Source organism: Curcuma longa, chromosome 7 (genome assembly GCF_044706935.1).
Source record: "Curcuma longa cultivar G26 ecotype Majalengka, Jawa Barat chromosome 7, ITB_CL_G26_1.1, whole genome shotgun sequence".
Taxonomy (NCBI): Eukaryota; Viridiplantae; Streptophyta; class Magnoliopsida; order Zingiberales; family Zingiberaceae; genus Curcuma; species Curcuma longa.
In genome coordinates, this window is record NC_133867.1 from 10,110,607 (window position 1) to 10,134,033 (window position 23,427).

Here is a 23,427-nt window from a genome sequence, read left to right on the forward strand (position 1 = left end):
AATCATCTGTCGCCTGTGGTTGATCCACTTGTACTATCAATTCTACATGAATAATTGGGTATCTAGTCTTCCAAGTAGATAGAGTACTCGCCATTCAAGCGAGCTCATTAGCCTTTTTATTTTTCGCTTGAGGTATTTTCCGTAGTATGACCTCTTGAAATTTGACTTTCATCTTCTCATACATTGCGATATATTTATGAAGTCGATCACTTTTCACTTCATACTTGCCTTCTATCTGTTGTGCTACTAATTGTGAATCTGAATGGATAATTATTTTTAAGGCACCAACATGTTTAGTCTCTTGTAGACCTGTTAATAATGCTTCATATTCGGCCTTATTATTGGAAGCTTTAAAGTTGAGTTGAATGATTAGGGAAATTTCATTCCCTTGAGGAGAGATCAACACAATACCAACACCACTACCTTGTTTGGTTGAGGATCCATCTACAAAAACTTTCCATGCTTCTTCCTTCATTTCCTCCTAGAATTTCCACTAAGAAGTCAGTCAAAGCCTAAGCCTTTATACAGTACAAGACTCATATTGTATATCATATTCATTGAGTTTCGTAGTCCATTTAATTAATCAACCAGAAGCTTCAGGATTAGATAAAATTCATCCCAAAGCACTATTAGTGAATACTATGAAGGGATGAGATAAAAAATATGACCTTAATCGTCGAGCAATCAATAACAAAGCATATGTAAGTTTTTCCAACATACTGTATCTACTTTATCACATCTTTTAATAAATGACTAATGAAGTAAATGGATTTTTGAATACCTTCTTCTTGCTTGACAACGATAGAGCTAATAGCTTGCCTTAAAAGCAACCAAATACAACCATAATTATTCACCTATGATTGGCTTAGCAAGGGTTGGTAAATTTGAAAGATACCTCTTAAGGTATGTAAAGGCCTCTTCACATTTTTCATCCCAAACGAATTTTCATGACTTCCGGAGTATTTTGAAGAAAGAGAGACTTCTGATTGACTAATCTAGATATAAAGTGAGATAAAGCAATAATTCTCCTTGCTAACCTTTGGACTTCCCGAATATTTTGAGGTGATTTCATATTTTGTAAAGCTTGTACTTTTGTAGGGTTAGCTTCCTATTCCTTTTTCTGTGACAATATAACTCAAAAATTGGCCACTTTTGACTCTATAAATGCACTTGTCTGATTATGCTTCAAATTATATCCTGTAAAGTTCAAAAGTTTCTTCAATATCTTTTACCAAAGATTCAACAGATATTGACTTCACCAATATATCATATACATAGACTTCAACATTATTGCCTTTTTGTTCCTCAAATACCTTATCCATTAGCCTTTATAAGTCAGCATACTGCATTTTTAAGGCCAAAGGACATGACTAGATAATAAAAAGTTACATCTGAAGTAATAAAATTAACCTTTTCTTGATCTTGTTGTGCTAAAGGTATTTAATGATATCCTTGAGTATGACATCTAACATATAAATGACTTCATGCCCTGCAGTTGAGTCCACTAATTGATCTCTGATGGTAAAGGATAACAATCTTTAGAGCATGCTTTATTAAGATCTCAGAAATCTACGCATACTCTCCATTTATCCTCAGGCTTTTACATGAGCATTACATTAGCAAGACTTTGACATCTTAAACAAACGTCTATATGGAGGTATGGACCCGGGATGATTGGGTATAAATCAAAATGTTCAAAGGTGATTGAGTAGCCTACAAAGGATTTACTATTTCTTTTATTATGAGACGTATACTCTATAATCACTTATCATGATTGTTACTCATAAATCTTTGGCCAAAGCAGAAATATATCAAGAAGATGGTTCTCTTGGACAGTTGTTTTGAGTAACTTGAATTCACAAGGGACAATTGCTTAGGCTGGGTAACAACTGCTCGTGAGCTAGGTGTGACGTAATCTAGCTTAGTCCACTTTGGGCCTAAGGATTCGTACATAGATCATATCCAAAACTTTTCCATGTACTTTAGAGAGGGGCAACCAAACATAAGATGCATAAAAGGAACAGACCCATGAAAAATTATAGCTGCTGAAGGGTTTAGAAGTGGTTCTGGAATCAAATGATTTTGTGATTTTCATGATGTATTACTAAGTATCACTCATAATCGATCCGTAATTAATGTTTAATTAAAGATGACCAACATAAACTGAGAACCTATAAGGCCACACACATTATAAATTTCTCTAAGAGATATAAAATGAGTTTGAGAATTGGATTTTCAGATTGAGAAAGAATGGAGTCTGGTTAGACTAGATGAAGGACAAAAATAGAAGATATTTTATTAGAACGGAAGCATAGATGGACCACGTCTTTTAAAAATAAAGTGGGTCATCTTTAATTTAATTATAAATCAAATTGATTTGATTTTAATTAAAGGTAGTTTGGTTTTGAACCAACGTGGTTTAATTGTGAATCAAACTTAAGGCTAATGGTTTGGATTTTGGGTTAATGGATGCTAATTTTTGGTTAATGAACCAAACCCATTAGAGATTTATAAATACATCTTTTATGAAGAGTTATAAGATTAAAAATCTAATTGTTAGATTTAAAATCAGCCCCTCTCTTCCTCCTTGTTGTCGCCCAAGCCAAACCCTCCCCTCTTTGTGTTGTTATCGCCCACCTCTTGGTGGTTCTTGTTACCATCGGCTAAAGGAGGCCTTCCAAGCTCACCACCAGACATTTATCTTCCCTTAGATCAGTATCCTCCTAAGGGCCAGCCATCCCACAGCCAAAGGAAGCTACAACCGATAGTGGAAGTAAGGAATAAGAGGAGAAGCAACAATTGCTTCTCCACTAAAAGGTATCACTTCTTCCTTTCGTTTTGGCTATTGTTCAAAGGCAATTGTTGTTGCTAGAACTACCATGCCATTAGGTTCATTGCCCCTTCTTGATAGTGAACTGTTCGACCTTGAACGGTGGTGTGACCATCTCTGTTCAATTTGATTCATATCATCAGATTGCTTCAAGTCACCGAATACGAAATCGGACCATAGGTTCTCTCTCGGATCACTTATCTCTCTCCTTTGATTAGTATCAAAATGGAGACACGACACATGACTTAGAGAAGTCATCTCGAGGAGATCTTGGTATGGATACGATTAGAGGCAACTTTGCTTAATGTTGCTAGTTGATGTCGTTTCCGCTTTGCCTCATCCAAAAGGTATAAATTATTTATCCTCTTATTTATGATTATGTTTGTATATGTGTGTATCCTTGTATGGTTATTATGCATAGATAGTAATAAAATATTTATTACGCTTCCGTTGCATGTTTATAAAAATATAAATTTTAAAATATGCATATCGAAAATCCAATAGTTAGGTTGGAAACAACACCTCTTGGATGCGACCTACTTCTTTGAGGATCTATGTTCTAATAATCTTATCCTTCTTAGCCCTAACGTGTCTTTTTTTGTCTAATCGACTAAACACCTGGTAGTATATTGAGTGTGTGCTCCATTACATGTGTGAAACACCCTGAACTTCTAATGTTGACCAGATAAAAATATCTTTATTTTTTATGAAGCAAGAGATTAACCTATTTTTTAAGTCTTTGGGGAGGTCAGCTGCAACTTTAGTAATTTTATTAGGTTGTCCTGGTTTGATGGATACACTTTATGTTCTTCTTTGAATGGTTTTGACATAGGAATTTCCTCTAGGACCTGAATTTTTGCACTTCACCTTAGATGTTTATTTTGATTAACTTGGCTTTGTCTTTGATTCACTTAGATCATCTCCACATAACACTTGTGCACAGAGATATGATCACCTTCTACCTCACCCACTGAAGATCCAACAGGAAATTTCATTTTTTTTTGGTGGTATGTGGAACAACCACCTAAACAATGTTGATTGCAGGTCTTACCATGATGACATTATAGACGGAAAGAGTATTCACTACTATAAAAATAGTAGATTTGGTCATCTGTAAAGGCTCGCTACCTAAAGAAATAGGTAGCACAATTTGTCCAATAGGCTAGACTTCATGCCCTACAAATCCAAATAAAGAAGTAGACATAGCATAAAATTCTATTATGGATTTGATCTAAAGTATTCTTTAAAAGAACATTAATTGAACTTTTCATATTCACAAACACTTGAGCTAGTCATAATTAGCTATGGTAGCTTGAATCACTAGTGCATCCGTATGAGGCATTGATACGTCTTCTAAATCTTTTGGACAGAAATTCATCATTGGTCCCTTCATTGATTTCTATCCAGTCTTTACACCATAACTTTCTAGTCGTCGACCATGAACTTTTTGAGCCGGATTTGAATCCCCATCGGTTGTTCCTCCTACAATTATATTTATCATGCCTCTTTAAAGGGAATTACCTCAAGGTATCTAATTTCTATTATCTGGATTAAATTCTTAGGGTGTATTGCTATTGAGAACCCCCTCTCCTCCTTTCATCATGACAAATTCGTTGAGGTGTTCTCTATCATTGCCTTTGAGGAGATCACTACTGAGGGGAAAAATATGGTCTCGGAGGGGAGCAAAATTGACCTTGAGTACAGGGAGGGGATCGAGCTCGTTGTTGATGGGGTATGACTTTATCGATCTCCCCTTAAAGACCTAGATATGATTTTGTGGCATGTCCATAAAACTAATGGTAGGTGCAAAATGATGTATTCTTCTATGGAGACCATTATCTAGGAGGCATTGATGCAAAAGGCGTTAGTACAAGAGGTGCTGGTGCAATAGGAGGTGTTGGAGCAGGTCTCTGATATCGATACCACCACCTGTACATCCCTTCATTGATTGATCGCCTCAAATCTTTCATGGATAAATTTTGGCGGTGCATAGTTAAAGAATGGGTTGGAAACTAGATTGAGAGGAAGTAGCCATTTGACTCTTCTTTCAAGTTGAGGCTTAGATCCTTTGAATGAATTCATTTCATTCTTCCTGGCTCATTGAGTTTCTTCTATATGCACATATTTCTCAGCTTTACCCAAAAGATCTTTGAAGCTACCTGGTGGCTTTTTATTAATGATATGAAGAAGTCACCTTCTAATAATCCTGGAAAAAAAACTAATTAATACATCATATGTTGTTGAGGGTACTTTCAATGCTATGCGATTACAACATTTGATATCATTCTGTAGGGTTTCCTAATTCTTTTATTTTATCACAAAGAGGCTAAAGGTTGTCTTTCGGTATCACTTGCTACTAGAAAAATATTATCAAAATATAGTACTGAATTCTTCAAAACAATGAATAGAGTTAGGAGGTAGTCTACTAAACCAATGTTGAGCAGATCCTGCTAAAGAAGTTAAAAAGACTCTGCACTTTACACCATTTGAGTATTGATGTAAAAGAGAAGCATTTCAAATCACCACAAATGCTCTTCCAGGTCTGTTGTTCCTGCATATTCTCCTATTTGTAGTGATTGGAATCTACTTGGTAATTCTTCATCTAAAATAGCTTGAGAAAAAGGAATAATTCATGCAGTTGTTCTTCTCATAATATATCCTTGATTTCTTGGAGTTTGAGGAGGAGGCACAATAGATTCTTGAGACTGTTCCACTCTAGGAGATAATATTTCTGGCATTCCAACAGGAGGTAGGATGGAAACTTGTTGTTGTTGTAATATTTCATAACCAGTAGCCATTATAATTTATTCTATGTTTTCTATATGCCTATAAGGTATAGTTTGTTCTCTATCAGTGGAAGTAATTCTTTCGTCACCTGTGTGGATATCGCCCATCTCTATGTCTCAGCTTGGTTTCCATAGACGATGTTAAAATATTCTGATTTAAGTATGAGGGGTGAATCAAATCCCTAACAAATCATGGAAGATTGATTTTTGAGGATGATATAGCAATAACTTCTGAAATAAAAAGTCGGCTACCCCTAAGAAGACTCAGTAAGATGTAGAAGGAGGTCAAGGTTCACTTTGATATTGCCGTTTCGATACTCAAGTTAGAGTAGTATGGAGAAATAAATGGAGAATGTGAAAATGTTGCTATGATCTAAGAGATTGCATACCTTCAATTGAAAAAGTAAAATACCTTAATAGAGAAGAAAGAAACCCATCTCTTCATTAATTGAAACCCTTTTTAATGAAGTGTCTCTTCCGAATACTTCAACACTTGGGACTTTACGGACGGACTTTAATAATTTATTAGGCGAAAGAAATAGACTCCATAAATAAGTAACTAGTAATCGTCCCTTAGTTTTATATGTGTGCGTGCAATTGACGCGACTGTTCATCTGATCCATTTGTATATGAAGTGGAAAATAACTGCATTAGTGTCTCGACTGTTTACATGACATCTTTTCACTCTATTCAGCTTGTTGTTAGCATCTTATTACTCTAATTTATCTATTGACTTGGTATAGACTTTGTCATGTTTCAATAAGTAATATTTGGATTTCAATGAGTGAGCCTTTAGGAGTGTTGATTTTTTTGTAAATTGAATACTTTTGAATCCAATCGGGATCTTCTTGGATTTTCTGAGTTCCTTAACTATTTTGAACAATGAGAAGCAACCCGACTTTTTTCTATAATGGATCTGAATAAATGGGAGACGATCCAATTTTTTTCTATAACATATTTGAATAAATGGAGGTGATTCTATATCTTTTTATAATGAATCTGAAATAGAAGACAATCCGACTACTTTATATGATAATCCAAATAAATATGATAGATCCAAATAAATAAAAGATGATTCGATTTTTTTCTATAATAAATCTGAATATATAGAAGATGAACTGACTTTTTTTCTCACGGATCCGAATAAATGAGAGACTATCCAACTTCTCTATATGAAAATATCACATACCAATCAAATTTTTAACAATTGCAAATTAAATCCACGAAAAAGAATACCACACCACCTCAAATCTGTAACAAATAAATTAACAAATTTCATCAATTCTTCAGGTCGTCGGACGACAACAAGGAATCCTCCCGGCGAAGCCTTGCCGCCGACGGCGAGACCTCCCCGCCTGGGGGCATGTCAGAGAGCAGGGCCTGCAAGCGGCGGACGCTGACAGAGCGCGCCGGTCGGAAGCTCAGGCTCCTCCTCATCCCGTCGGTGGAGAAGACGGTGGAGGACTTGGAGAGGATGAGATAGACGAGAGCTTGGACCAGAGCAAACAGCGCCACCTTTGTCAACATGTCGGAGTCGGAGAAGAAGCCGTCCATCATTTTCACTAATTAATTAATTCGTCGGGCTTAATCAACAGAGAGAGAGAGTATCAAGATAGGATTAGAGCAGAGCACAGAGGAACTCCTTATATGGACGGCAGTTTTGCTTGTGCGGAAATCTAATCTTTGACTGACACGTCAACTTGGTGATCAAGATTAGGAAGAGGACCAGAAAGAGCCGTCATCGGTAAACGTTGTCGGCTGACGCGGTTACGTTTCGTGGCGGTGGATGGAAATTAAAACGTGCACGGCAGCCGCCACGGGAACTTGTACACGTGTGGATTTCGCGTTAGATTATGTGTAATAATTGACTGGTGCATTGCGTTCCGATTCCGCGTGACGGCGCTGGCGTTTAATATCGGCGATTTACGGAATTACGTATTAATATCTAATATATATTTCATTTACATGATTTGTACGCGTTGTTGACATGGTTGGAATTTTCTCTCCGCATGCATAACAAGTAGAGTCACATTGGTCGAAAAAAATGATGCTCATCGAACAAAATCCGATCCCACCAGCTAACTCTAAAATCCTGTGGGAACTTACGGGCTTAAAACCTAGTATTATTGGCCAATGTTCTATGGCGCATTCAAGACAGGCAGGATGCCCTGTGGATCAAATGGATACACCATAGGTACTTACAAATGGTGGGGCTATGGGAGTGGAGAACAGGCCATGATGATTCCCTACTCCTTAAGCAGCTACTTCATATCAGAGACAGCCTCCTGGGGACAGCAGGGAGCCCAGCAGCATCAGCGGAGCTACTATCATCATGGTTCCAACAGTGGCAGGGAGGCGTTAGGAGGGCATATGATCATTTCAAAGGTGTCAGACCGAGGCAGCCTTGGATGAGGACAGTCTGGCACCAATCCATATAGCTACGTCATGCTTTCACACTGTGGTTGCTAGCACGGGAGACTGCCAGTGAGAGCTCCGCAGGACTACTTGTCGAACAGGCGATGCACATTTTGCCAACACGAGGAGACCCTGGAGCATGTCTTTTTCCGAAGTGGGACCACTAGTCAATTATGGGGCGGATACGTGCATGGTTACGCATGCGGCCAAAGATGATCACATACAGGAGTATGTTCAGGACATTCAGACAGCAGTACTAGAAGACTTTCACTGCCTCACGGGCATGACATGTAGCTCTGGCAGCTCTGGTACATCATATATGAGGGGTCTGTAACCGTAGTATGCATGAGGGGAGGAGATTGGATGAGACGACGCTCATTTGGTGAGTTTAGACACATGTTTATCGAGCGCTGGGCATCTACACGGATTGGGAGTTGAGGCAGGAGTAGGCCACGGTGGACCACGACGTCTTTGGGATTCGATTGTAACGACCCTCCTCCTTTCTAATATGGTTAGGGGGATGTTACGTATACCTTATCATTATTAAATTATTGGTAGAAAATCCAATAGATAAATTCTATCAAAAGGAATATTCTTATAACGGAATAAAACAACTGTTCAATTTAAGATGCGGAAGCCATTGATATAAACAAAAAAAACATAATTGATATAAGGTGTTTATTCATTTATTTATTCTAATCCGCTGTTCCGCCGCCACACACACCAAACACTGCTCCTGCTGCCTCCCGTCACTTAAACCTTTTCTTATCCTCTATCTGCAGTATAAGGAAATGCAACTATAAGCAAAGCTTAGTAAGTACATACCTAGTCTCACAAAACCACGGAAATCATTGCAGGCAACATAAACAGGAAAGACTTGTAATTACAAAGACATGTACTTAAGCAAAAACTACCTGAACATGGAAATACTTGTATTGCATAGAAAATTTCTTAGCTTCTTTATATTTGAAAATCCATACTTTTGAAAATAAGTAAACATACTTATGGGCCCTGGCGAGTCCAATGCGCGCATCTCTGATAGAACTCGGGGTAGCTAGCCACCGAATGCTACCAGAGGACTTATCTTATCAGGCGACCTTTGGCCTGGAATTCCTTTCCTTATGGGCGACCTTTGGCCCGACCGACTTTGTGGTCGTCGACCTTTGGCCTGGAATTCCTTTCCTTATGGTCGAACCTTTGGCCCGGAATTCATTGTGGGCGAACCTTTGGCCCGATACCCGCCTCTTAAAAGTAAAATACATTTCTTTACATATCATAAAGTTCTTATACTTTTACTTACTATATCCTTGTCCTTTCATCAATCATTTATCATGCTTTACTTCCATCCTAAATAGGAAGAATAATTTACATATTCATGGTTAAATCCTAAATCATACTATGGAAAGAACATATATATATTCCTATTTTAACATGAATCATACTAGAGGAAGAACACATAAATACATTCACGTCTAACATAAATCATGTCATGGAAAGAGCATACATATAAATACATTCATGTTTAACAGAAATCATGTCATGGAAAGCTTAACATAATCATGCGAAAGAACAACACGAAAACAACTTATACTGCAGGTGAGAAATGTACTTACCTTGTCCGCTCACTAAGTTTTAATGCTAATATTTGTGAAATCGGAGACCTTCTCCGAGGTGCTCTAGCGCCTTCTTCGCATAATCTAGCAAAACCATTACTATCACTTAACCAAAAGTATTAATCAAATCACTCAACCTGGTTAAGAGTTAATCCTATCCCAATCTAACCAATCATTTATCTAATTAAACTGATTAACAATTACATTATTAACTTAATCAACCTAGATTAATAATTCTAATTAACCAACTTAATCAAATGAACCTTAATTCATTACTTAATTCTCTTAATTAATCCTACTTGATTAATTAACCTAATTACAATCCTTTAATTAAACACTTTACCTTATTTAATTAACCCCGTTAATTGGTTAATTAATCAGCTGGTCTTCGTCTTCTTCGCGTGAACAGGGCAGAATCTGATCGGCGTCGACTTCCTTCTTCGGCGAAGGAAAGCGGCGACAGTGGCGTCGGCAGAGGAGAATAGAGAAGGGATACTAGGGTTTCTGTTGGCTTCTCCCTCCTTTAGCGTGATCAGAAGCTCTAACCGGCGGAGCAGGCGGCGGCGTCGGGATCCCGCAGCAAGGCAGCGACTGTGGGAGGAGGCGTCGGCAGGATGCTCGTTTCCTCACGCGGCGGACGGCGCGAGAAGGGAGGCGGCGGCTGCTTCGGCTTCGTCTTCTCCGCGCGGACCGTCCAGAACAGGGGCGGCACTGCAGACGACGGAGCAGGGGCGGCTGGCAGCGAAGGGCGCGGCGGAGGATTGCGGTCTGCCGGGGACGCTAGGGTTCTGCCCTCCCTTTAAAGCCTCCTATCCGTTCCGCTTCTTCCGCCGGCGGAATCGGGCGCGGCGGCGGGCCGAGCGCAGTCACGCGGACGAGGTCGCGTGGGCTGGGTCTCGCGGCGCAGGAGAGAACGAGCGGTAGTTATAACGAGGAGTGCACAGTAATCCCTATTAAATCTAAATTTACCGGCTAAATTCAATTATAACGATTGAACCGAACCGGGTTCAATTTTGGTTTACTTGGTTTACTAACCAAACGACCTCTGATTTGGTCAAACTTGGTCTCGTTGGATTCGTCTTTGCAAGGCGAATCTTTTCACCTATTTTATTTTATTTTACCAAATTCCCTTCTATCCCTTAACTAAAGAACCTTTTAAAATTTTAAATCTAAGTAAAATTCCTAAAAATATGGAGAAATATTCCGGGGTGTTACAATCTCCCATCCTTATAAAAGTTTCGTCCTCGAAACTTAGAACAACTCCTGTGTATTTTTATCTCATACCTTCTTTACATTCCCAAGTTGCTTCTTTGAACCTTTGATTTTATTTTTTTTTTTTCCACTTTTAGTTTTCAAACTCTAGAATTGTTTCTCCTCTTTGGACATTTCTAAATATATTCTTAGGCATGTGTTTATCTTTCTTCAATAGCTTCCCTAGGTTCCCAATTACCCTCCTATTCTTGGATCAGATAGTCTTATCATGAACCTTTGTCCTAGGGTTATGATGACCATTTATACTACATATACCTTAAGCTAAAATCATGCATAGGTAACTACAACAATGAAGCTTATATCCTTAGATGGGATTGGCCGTATTTTATCCTCTATTATATCGTCCATAATAAAATAATTTTTTTTTTTTTTTCATAGCTAAGTCCCCTTTTTTTTTTTTTTTTCCAGATTGATATGTCTATCAAAGTTCTATGTAAAGATAAAGCTAGGAAAACTTTCATTCCTTTCACTCATTCCTATCAATCATAACATTTTCTAAAGTCTTCTTATCCTCCTACTCCTCAGTAAGATGGTACGATGAAACAGAAAAGTCAATACCTTATTGACACTACTAAAACTTCATTATTACACATGCATGTATCACTTTCATTTTGGATACAAACAATAATCTCTCTACATGTCTAACTTAAAATTCATTCTTTGTGTTAATCATAATAAGCATGCCTAACTTAAGAATCATTTTTTTTTTTAAAGGCTAATAATAAACATGCCTAACTTAACAATTATTCTTTGACTAAAAGAAAGAATATTGTAACAACCCTCCTCCTTACTACTAGAGGGATGCTACTTACTTTATCATTTTTCAATTCTAAATAGAAATTCCACTAGCTAAATTCTATCAAAATCTTGCATCTATTAATCATGCATAACTTAATAATTATTCATAGGCTAATGAAAAACATGTCTACTTAAAATCATTCGCTGGGCTAATCATAATAGCTAGGTTTGACTTAAACATCATGCTTGAGGCTAATAATCAGAAGCATATCTAACATAAAATCATACTAATCAAAATTAAAGCCTAAGTATACTTCTTACTTGGAAGCGGCAGGATTGATGCTGATGTGAGTGTGACGGAAGGGCGGAACCGGCTCTGATACCATTTGTAACGACCCTCCTCCTTTCTAATAGGGGGATGTTACGTATACCTTATCATTATTAAATTATTGGTAGAAAATCCAATAGATAAATTCTATCAAAAGGAATATTCTTATAACGGAATAAAACAACTGTTCAATTTAAGATGCGGAAGCCATTGATATAAAAGACATAATTGATATAAGGTGTTTATTCATTTATTTATTCTAATCCGCTGTTCCGCCGCCACACACACCAAACACTGCTCCTGCTGCCTCCCGTCACTTAAACCTTTTCTTATCCTCTATCTGCAGTATAAGGAAATGCAACTATAAGCAAAGCTTAGTAAGTACATACCTAATCTCACAAAACAACGGAAATCATTGCATGCTTTCTTAGTAATTAAACAGGAAATAACTTGTAATTACAAAGACATGTACTTAAGCAAAAACTACCTGAACATGGAAATATTTGTATTGCATAGAAAATTTCTTAGCTTCTTTATAATTGAAAGTCCATACTTTTGAAAATAAGTAAACATACTTATGGGCCCTGGCGGAGTATCAATGCGCGCATCTCTGGCGACCCTTGTGGTCGTAGCCGTCGAATGCTACTCGAGAACTTATCTTATCAGGCGACCTTTGGCCTGGAATTCCTTTCCTTATGGGCGAACCTTTGGCCCGGAATTCGGCATGGAAATTTCTTAGTTTCTTTATAATTGAAAGTCATACGTTTGAATTGTAACGACCCGGCCCAGCCCATTTGGCGGTCCATTCGGCGGCCCATTTGGCGACCCTTGTGGTAAAATACATTTCTTTACATATCATAAAGTTCTTATACTTTACTTACTATATCTTGGTCCTTTCATCAATCATTTATCATGCTTTACTTCCATCCTAAATAGGAAGAATAATTTACATATTCATGGTTAAATCCTAAATCATGCTATGGAAAGAACATATATATATTCTTATTTTAACATGAATCATACTAGAGGAAGAACACATAAATACATTCACGTCTAACATAAATCATGTCATAGAAAGAGCATACATATAAATACATTCATGTTTAACACAAATCATGTCATGGAAAGCTTAACATAATCATGCGAAAGAACAATACGAAAACAACTCATACTGCAGGTGAGAAATGTACTTACCTTGTCCGCTCACTAAGTTTTACTGCTAATATTTGTGAAATCGGAGACCTTCTCCGAGGTGCTCTAGCGCCTTCTTCGCATAATCTAGCAAAACCATTACTATCACTTAACCAAAAGTATTAATCAAATCACTCAACCTGGTTAAGAGTTAATCCTATTAAATCTAACCAATCATTTATCTAATTAAACTGATTAACAATTACATTATTAACTTAATCAACCTAAATTAATAATTCTAATTAACCAACTTAATCAAATGAACCTTAATTCATTACTTAATTCTCTTAATTAATCCTACTTGATTAATTAACCTAATTACAATCCTTTAATTAAACACTTTACCTTATTTAATTAACCCCGTTAATTGGTTAATTAATCAGCTGGTCTTCGTCTTCTTCGCGTGAACAGGGCAGAATCTGATCGGCGTGAACCAGGCCGAACAGGGCAGAAGCGATGACTTCCTTCTTCGGCGAAGGAAAGCGGCGACAGTGGCGTCGGCAGAGGAGAATAGAGAAGGGATACTAGGGTTTCTGTTGGCTTCTCCCTCCTTTAGCGTGATCAGAAGCTCTAACCGGCGGAGCAGGCGGCGGCGTCGGGATCCCGCAGCAAGGCAGCGACTGTGGGAGGAGGCGTCGGCAGGATGCGTTTCCTCACGCGGCGGACGGCGCGAGAAGGGAGGCGGCGGCTGCTTCGGCTTCGTCTTCCGCGCGGACCGTCCAGAACAGGGGCGGCACTGCAGACGACGGAGCAGGGGCGGCTGGCAGCGAAGGGCGCGGCGGAGGACGGTCTGCCGGGGACGCTAGGGTTCGGCCCTCCCTTTAAAGCCTCCTATCCGTTCCGCTTCTTCCGCCGGCGGAATCGGGCGCGGCGGCGGGCCGAGCGCAGTCACGCGGACGAGGTCGCGTGGGCTGGGTCTCGCGGCGCAGGAGAGAACGAGCGGTAGTTATAACGAGGAGTGCACAGTAATCCCTATTAAATCTAAATTTACCGGCTAAATTCAATTATAACGATTGAACCGAACCGGGTTCAATTTTGGTTTACTTGGTTTACTAACCAAACGACCTCTGATTTGGTCAAACTTGGTCTCGTTGGATTCGTCTTTGCAAGGCGAATCTTTTCACCTAAAGAATTTTATTTTATTTTACCAAATTCCCTTTTATCCCTTAACTAAAGAACCTTTTAAAATTTTAAATCTAAGTAAAATTCCTAAAAATATGGAGAAATATTCCGGGGTGTTACAATAATTTGTTCCCACCAGAATTAAAAATATACACTTCAGTAGGAAAAATGCATCTTAATCTTCTTTACATGCTGCATTGTCTGGATGATCTGGTCTATTCTCCCATGTTGAATCTTTAGCCTAACCAATAACAACTGTTATAAATTAAATGCTCTCAAAAAGTTTGTCAAACTTAAAAGTATCTCGCCAAGATCACTGATATGTTACTATTGTTACACTTATAGAAGATACAATGCACTTTGGTAGGACCTATTTTACTGCTAGGTCCGTTACCATAAGAAAAGATGACACAAATTCAAATATTTTCTATATTAATACATTGAAGTGGGTACTAACTTTCATTTTTCTCTACCATTTCTGTAAAGCTTCTCAACTTCTTAACCTTCAAGGAAGCTTGTTCCAACGCAATTAAGGGTGGAATTTGCATAAAGCCCAAGAAGCATAATCCTTGAAGAACTAAGATTAGCTAATGGCGATTAAGAGCACAATACACGAAGGAAAGATCCCCTATGAATATAGTTTAATGTGAGCATCAATCATGTGCATGCTTTAGCCATTCTAGTCTCATGACTTTCTACCGTGGAAAGCAACCTTCTACAATTGTTCATGTTAGTGCAAGTATTTTGTCTCAACTTTACACCATGCTTTAACCACTCTATGAATTAAGATCATGTTGCATATTCCTTTATTATGATTTTGGTTGCTGTCATAAGATGAAACAAACAAGTGAGTTTATATATTTCATTTCCTTGTGCGATTATTTTGTCTGTTTTTTCTTTGGAGTCAACTAACCTACCTTCTTAGAAAAACATAAGATTTGTTGATTATTTCTCTAGATATGCTCTATGAATTTTGAACCATAATTAGTTAAAAGAATTGTTGTTGATTTCTGAACTTGTTGTTATCTTCCTTTTTCATTTCTAAATGGTGGTTACAAATTTTTTTATCTTATCTTGTTTATGTCTATTTGATTTAGAATATTTTTATAGTTATATGGTGCACGAGACTGATTCAAATAACATATTTAGTAGGTGTTTTTGGGCAGATCATATCCCAAGGAGGGCATATAGTGTATTTGGTGATGTAATTATATTTGATACAACATATAATATTAATAAATATAGATTGATTTTTGTACCATTTGTAGGAGTTAATCATCATCATCAAACAACTATATTTGATTGTGACTTTTTAAGTGATGAGAAAGCTAAGTCTTTTGTTTGGCTGCTTAACAAATTCATTGAAGTCATACCTAATGGTGCACCTAATGTTATCATCACAGATCAAAATCCTACTATGACGAAGGTCATTGCACAAGTTTTTCCTCAAACAATGCATCGATATTGTTTATGGCACATATTGAATAAATTCCTAAAGAAATTAGGCCCTTTGACTTTCCATGACAACTATCAAAGCATAAAGAATGTTATTAGAAATTCTACAACACTGGATGAATTTGAGAATTCATGGAAAGAGATTATCAAGTATGCTAACTTGGAGAAAAATGATTGGTTATCTTTGATGTACGAATTGTTACAAAAGTGGGTGCCAGCATATTTTAATCATGTATTTTGTGCTGAAATATCAAGTAGCCAAAGATCTGAAAGCTCACATGCATTTTTCATGAAGTATATCTCAAATAAGAACTCATTGATGGATTTTATCACCCGTTTCAATAGGGCCTTAAGACACCAAACACACAATGAGTTAATTGATGACCATATTAATATGAATGAACATCTCAGGACTAAGACAATCTAGCCAATAAAAACTCAAATGGTTAAGTTGTATACAAACAATAAATGGATGGAGTTTCAAAGTAAAATGAATGAGAGTCATGGTTATTATGTGAAACAGATATCTATAGGAGTTGATTTTGCAATTTACCTTGTGATGAATTTTCAAAGTTGTTCTTCCTCCAAACCAAGGGTCCTCACGCATGACAACTAGAGAGACTACATATCCTGTAATTGTAAGAAATTTGAGTTTGATGGCATTCCGTGCAGGCATATGTTAGCTTTTTTCCATATCAACCAAGTGTTTCATTTGCCTGATAAGTATATACTTAAACGATGGACACAAAATGCAAAGGTTGGAGTAATATATGCTTTGGGGGAGCAAACTTTCAACGATTATCCAGAAACATTTTTGATGTCAAGGCACTCGAAGTTGTCCTATAAAGCATCAATATTAATTGATGATGCATCCTTGACTGATGATGGGACAAATTTCTTGGATGAACAATTCGATTGTATCTACAATAAAATTCAAGAGATGAATATTAGTAAAAAATGCAATAATGTAAGTCAAAGAAAGAAATCTATAGACAAAATTCCTGTTATTATTGATCCTTCTTTAGTAAGAACAACAGGATGCAAGAAAAGATTGAAATCATCAAAAGAAAAGTCAACCTCAAAGTCCCAACTATGTCATGGATGTGGGCATCGAGGTGTGTCACATGACAAGTGAAACTGCTCACTTTTACAACAAAGTTATGTGTCGATTAATTTTACATTTATATGATAATTTTATTTGTAAATCGATTAATTTTATTAAATGCTATAAATATGATGACGATGTGTCGATTGCCAGATCAAGTATAGATAATCATCATAATAGCGATGACAACACATATGAAGAAGAATTGTTATCTATGGCTGATATTAACAAAGTTTCATTTTATAAGATTATAGTGGTTAATTGATTGAGAAATTGAAATTAATAATTATCTTTATTGTTGTAGGTTCTAACAACATGCTTTAGGATTCAATGTTGTGTGTATTAGGTGGTCATCTCCTATGTCATCTCCTGCATTGTGGTAAGCAGGCCAATATGTGCATATTTCTTTGCATTTCTGGAGCTTATCTTAAGAGTTTGTGTTCAAATGTTATCTCATATTTGTCTTTTTCTTCTTTTATCATTGTTGGACTAGATGTGTAGCAAGTACCCTTGAAGTCAGAGCAACATGCATTCCTTACACTTTTGCACCTTGTATTGCAGTAAGAAAATGTGATTCATTTTCTGTTTCCCTGAACTTTTCATTTCTTTGGCATTAAAATCTCAATTGTGCAGATAATAATAACAAAGTCAGCAACTGGGCCAAGGAGAGATTAACAACCCAACATGGAGGAGGATTAATATCACATGGTATCTGACTAAAAAGTAGAATCTTATGGTTATCTATGTTTTGTGCGTGAGATCGTTGTCAAAGTTTTGATGTATTGGAAATCCGATGATGTTGTTGTCAAAGGCAATGTACTTAAACACGATTACTATTAACTTTTTTTTCAGAGTTACAATTTGCAACGTTAGGGTGATAAATATTTTTGCATGTGTGGGAAAACCGATTATCATGTATGTCTTGTGAATTCTCTTTGTTGGGTTATCGGGTAAAAACTATGAATATAATGGCATGTGTGGGAAAGCCGATTATCACGTATGTCTTGTGAATTCTCTTTGTTGGATTATCTGGTAAAAATATGAATATAATGTGCCTCAATTCGAGTTTAGTTTGCTTAAAACAATTGTTGCAAAGAAAACTAACTCTGCATTTGATATGGATGGATGAATGCATAAATGAAAACGACTGGAATCTAAGTTAATATAAGTTAATATAGTTAATGGAGTGAAAATTATGAAGAGATTGCTTATCAATCAACCAAAAGAAAGCTTTAAACATGTGCTTATCAATCAACATCCTAGAATCACCTAAATATGTTAAAGCCACTGATGCTTTTAAAGATATAAACATGTGCTACTTTTTAAGCGCAGGTCGGAAATGATAAAGAGTAGAGCAGGGTACATGCATGATTTAGGGAAGATTTTCCAAGCAGGAGAAGAAATGAAGCCAAGACAAACATTATCACAAGGGATAATTGGGAAGACTGATATGAAAAAAGCTGACAATATATTGTGGCAATTATGGAGAGAGGACTGCAAGGTTTATATAGCAACAAAAACTAGGGGAAAATAGCTTCAAGTGCAATGCACATCAAGATGAAGCAGAAAGTTGCAACGAATACATCTTGCTAAAGACTGTTAACTTACATTTTCATTGTCACAGGCAATCCTATCACCAAATGATATCTGAAGATAAAGTTAATTCTTGCTGCAACACAACGATAGACTAGATATGAAAGAATCAACTAGCTATTCATGAACAGAGATTTATATAATCACAAAGTTAATAACTGAACCTGATGGCAGACACAATATGTTAGTTCATTTGGATCAATAGGCTGATCCACATCAGAAGATGCCGAAATATTTTTCTTATGACTGCTTGGAGGAGGTATGATCTCAATATCCATTTCTCATTCTCTGCCCCAATCCCTTTCTCTAAACCTCTTTGGTTGAGGAGTTATATAACCCCCCCCCCCCTGCGTTTATCATTAGAAAAGACTTGGAGCGCCTTCTTATTAACAGGCTAAATAAAAGAGAAGCGTAGAGTATATTGGGAAAGATCCCACATCTGGTTAACTACTTGAGGAGTGAAACTCCAGGCTAAAGAAAAGCGAGGCTATGAAACTGTGAAAAAGAATTGCATAGCAGAGGGCGATGAGCTGCAACCTCGGCGATGAGATGCAACCTCGGTGATGAGCTACAACCCTCGGAGTGGCGACGGGTGACTGCGAGAGCAAAGCCGCAGAGTGGCAACGGGCGACTGCGAAGGCGGAAAGCCTAACCTCGGCGACGGGTGACATGTAGAGAGGCGAGCGTGGGGCGACGGGCAACGGGCAGAGAGGCGAGCGTGGGATCAGGATCGAGATCAGGATAGGCAGAGAGGCGATCATGGGATTTTAGGGTTAGCCAGTGGGATGTTTTGTTACGAGCGAGCGTGATTTTTTTTCGGCCAGCGCGGCTCCGTTTGCCACGCACGTGTAAGGAAAATCCCAGCCAGCTCAGCAGCGCACACAAGTCACGTGCAGTATAGTATTTTTGTATATCATATTCTAAAAGATAATATTTTGAAGGGTTATTTGAATAAGTCTATCTAGAGATCGTATCATTCCATCATCCTTCAAAACAACCTTGTCCTCAAGGTTGATCTTTTTCTTCTTCTTTTTTCTTTCGATGATTTATATAAAATAGCTTTTTATTGTGCACCAATTGAAATCTCTTTTTGACAAAGACAAATGACCTTTTATAATTCTTTCTTAAATTTGAAAATTTTCTTTGGGTCTTCGTTGAAAATTTATGAGCATGTCAATATTTTATTTTTCTTCGCTTAGCCTTACGTTGGATTTTGACTTCATGATTAGTTGGATGTTGTTAGAGAAGACAAGGCATTATCGTTTCGTTCACTAGAATGATGGTAGTAGAGATTGGTGTAGATCCAACGACTTCAATTACGGGTGTCACAAAGTTTCACTCCTCATATATATTATCTTTGTAACTATCTCATTGTTGTTCAATGAATCCTCCTTTTATTGTTTGTGGAGGTTGTAATCCTTCTGATACATGAATTGATTTTATTGTCATGACATCTTTTTTTTATTGGCACTTTCTTGTATTTTTTTCTTCATTGATATCATCTTTTTCCTTTGAATCCTCTATTGGTGCATCCATCAATACTCTCCTTTGTGTACATTGATGACTTCGATGCCACTCATCATTTCATATTCAGCAATTTTTGTTCTGACCAATCATAAGTTTGGTTAAAGAGTCGAAAAAAAATAATTATGATATTCTATTACCGTGGTGATCTGTTGAATTTTGGATAATTTCTCATCTACATTATTATATTCTTGAGGTGTAAAATGAGTTAGAAGACCATCTACAAACTCTTCCCATATTATAGATCTATAACATGACATATATAATTGATACCAGTGAAGAGCCTCTCCATCCAAATGCAAAGAAGCTATTTCGACCTTCGAATCATTTGATATATCATATAGAATAAAATATCTTTCTGCTTTAGAAATAAATCCAGTAGGATCTCTACTTCGCCAACAAGGAAACTCATCTTCATAAGATCTCCAATTTGTCATAATTTAACCTTGCTTTGATACCAATTTGATAGAAATCCGTGTCCTATCTTGCGAAAAATCAGAGAAAAAATAAGAATAGGGGATAGGATGATCACTTCGGGGGATCGACCTCCAATAATCAAATAGAATTGATTAATCAAAAGAATTTACTTCATTGCTTGTCCAAAAGATTACATAATGACTCTATATATAACCCTTTAACAATACCAAGTCAATATAAAAAATATTAATAAATCTAATAACCTATTCAAAGGATAATTATTAATAAACCTAATGACCTTATCTAAATTAATAACAAATCAAATAGCATATTCTAAAAGATAATATTTTGAAGGGGTTATTTGAATAAGTCTATCTAGGGATCGTATCATTCCACCGTCCTTCAAAATAATCTTGTCTTCAAGGTTGATCTTTTTCTTCTTTTTTTTCTTTCGATGATTTGTATAAAATAGTTTCTTATTGTGCTTCAATTGAAATCTCCTTTCGACAAAGTCAAATGGCCTTTTATTTTTTTTTCTTAAATTTGAAATTTTCCTTTGGATCTTCGTTGAAAATTTATGAGCATGCCAATATTTTCTCTTTCTTCGCTTAGCCTTGCGTCGGGTCTTAACTTCATGATTTGTCGGATGTTGTTGGAGATGACAAGGCATTATCGCTTCGTTTACTAGAATGATGAAAGTAGAGATTGATGTAGATCCAATGATTTCAATCACGGGTGTCACAATAATGGATGAATTCTTCTTAACATTATCAAAGTTTAACTCCTCATGCAAATTATCTTTATAACTATCTTGTTGTTGTTGTTATTGAAATTGCTGATTTATTTCTTCTTTGATTGGAGTGCTTGAGTTGGAGCCAATGATGGATGAATTCTCCTTATCATTATCAAAGTTTAACTCCTCATGCAAAATGTCTTTATAACTATCTTGTTGTTGTTGTTGCTTTTGCTGTTGAAATTGTTGATTTATTTCTTCTTTGATTGGAGTGCTTGAGTTGGAGTCAATGATACAATCCTTCAATTCATGTACTATTGTGACCAAGGATGCTATAGTTTTTTCTAATTTATCCATCCGTGTCTCATGCTTAGCTTCAAATTTATCCATCCGTGCCTTAAATTCTATAGCCCATTTGTTGTCGATTTGAGCTCCTTCAGTCGTCATATCAGAGTGGATCTTCTTCTCTTGAAGTTAGGTTAAGACCATGTGCTTGTTAGTGGGCGTGTACTTGAGGTGTGGAAGAAATTGATGCTCGAGGATATGCGATGGTGGCGAGGAAAAAGAACTTGGCTCTGATACCAAGTTGATTGGAACCTGTGTCCTATCTCGCGTAAAATTAAAAAAAAATAAGAAAGGGGATAGGATGATCACTTTGAGAGTACCGACCTCCAATAATCAAATAGAATTGATTAATCAAAAGAATTTGTTTCATTGTTTGTCCTCAAAAGATTATATAATGACTCTATATATAACCCTATAGCAATACCAAGTCAATATAAACAATATTAATAAATCTAATAACATATTCAAAGGATAATTAATAATAAATCTAATGACCTTATCTAAATTAATAACAAGTCCAATAGCATATTCTAAAAGATAATATTTTGAAGGGGTTATTTGAATAAATCTATCTAGAGATCGTATCATAGGAGAAGAAAAGGGTCGATGGTGGTTTCACTAGAAGAAACAGAGGTGGTGGTTAGGAGAAGTTGTCGCGCTCCAGGAGGAGAGGTTGACGCTCTTGTTCAGCTCCTTCTCCTCTAGCGGTCAACTCCCGTCTCCTCCTCTGGAATTGGTGATCGGCCAGCACATTGAAGGATGTGGCGGCGCTGGACTTGCCGTTCTTCGGCTTCTCCTCCGGAACTGGTGATCAGCCAATGCGCAAAAGGATGTAGTGGCGCTAGGCTTGCCGTGCTCGGGCTTTCATCCCCGCAGCCAGCGATGCTCGCGCAGACGGGAAGCGGCAGACAACGCCTATGCTCAGGCTTCTCCTCCCCACAACCGGCGACGCTCACGCAGACGAGGAAGCGGCAGACGACACCGCGCCCATGAGCCAAAGCAGAACAGGGCAAAAATCGTGATTCACGTTATATTGAGAAGCTATAGTGCGGTTGGGGCAAGGCTGAACCAACGGAAGAAAATAGGAGAGAACCAGACTGGCTAAACCGAATTTAACCCTAAACACTGTAGCGAACTCATACTGTAGCAAACCAATACTGTAGCAAATCAGGTTTGAAATTAAATCGCTTGGTTCACTAACCAAACGACCTCCGATTTGATCCAAACTAGTTTTGTTCATTTCATCTTCACAAGACAAAGCTCCTCATCTCTTCTATTTTGTCAAAATATCTTCCATCATGAGCCAAACTAAGTTGATTCAATTTTGATTCAAAACTGAATCGTTTGGTTCAATAACCAAACGATCTCCAATTTGAACAAAATTAGTTTCGTTCATTTCATCTTTATAAGTTGAATTCCATCATTTTGTTCTTTGTCTGGTCCAACCAGACTTTATTTCTCTCATTCTAAGAATCCAATTCTCAAATTTGTTTCAAGTCATTCGGAGAACTTATAGTATGTATGACCCAATAGGTTCCCGGTTATGTTGGTCATCCGTAATTAAGTATTAATTATGGAATGATCATGAGTGGCATCTAGTAGTATATCATGATCCCCAATTGACCAAAAAATTAATTATTGATTTTAAAATATTTCTAAACCCTTCAGCAGCTCCAATGAGATGTGTCTCATTCCTTTCACCGTCTTATACCCCGCTTGGTTTAGGACATAGTCTATATGTGTCAATCCCCACTAGGCTGACTACATCACACCTAGCCTAAGCTTACTTTCCTGTCTTGTGGATTCAAGTTACTTATACATGTATCCAAGAGTATCATGCTCTTGACATGTGATGCTTTGGCCAAAGACTTTTAGTAACAATCCTGACAAGCAGCCATAGGGTATACATCTCTTTTTACAAAGAGCAGTGAATCCTCTGTAGGCTATTCAAACACCTTCA

At 37.2% G+C, this 23,427-nt stretch overlaps 1 protein-coding gene and 1 long non-coding RNA gene across 2 annotated transcripts; both read right to left on the reverse strand.

Annotated features, from left to right (window-relative positions):
• Positions 1–6,677: 6,677 nt before the first annotated feature.
• LOC141832351 (uncharacterized) lies at positions 6,678–7,239 on the reverse strand. Its single transcript, XM_074719855.1, has one exon. It carries the CDS (start codon positions 7,171–7,173, stop codon positions 6,895–6,897), a length of 279 nt encoding a protein of 92 aa, XP_074575956.1. The 5' UTR covers positions 7,174–7,239; the 3' UTR covers positions 6,678–6,894.
• A 4,875-nt stretch (positions 7,240–12,114) lies between these two features.
• On the reverse strand, positions 12,115–13,603 carry LOC141831435 (uncharacterized). The gene is made up of 3 exons (XR_012602071.1): positions 13,519–13,603; positions 13,177–13,260; positions 12,115–12,322 (listed from the first exon to the last, which is right to left on the reverse strand). It is a non-coding gene; the product is annotated as an uncharacterized LOC141831435 (long non-coding RNA).
• Positions 13,604–23,427: the final 9,824 nt, after the last annotated feature.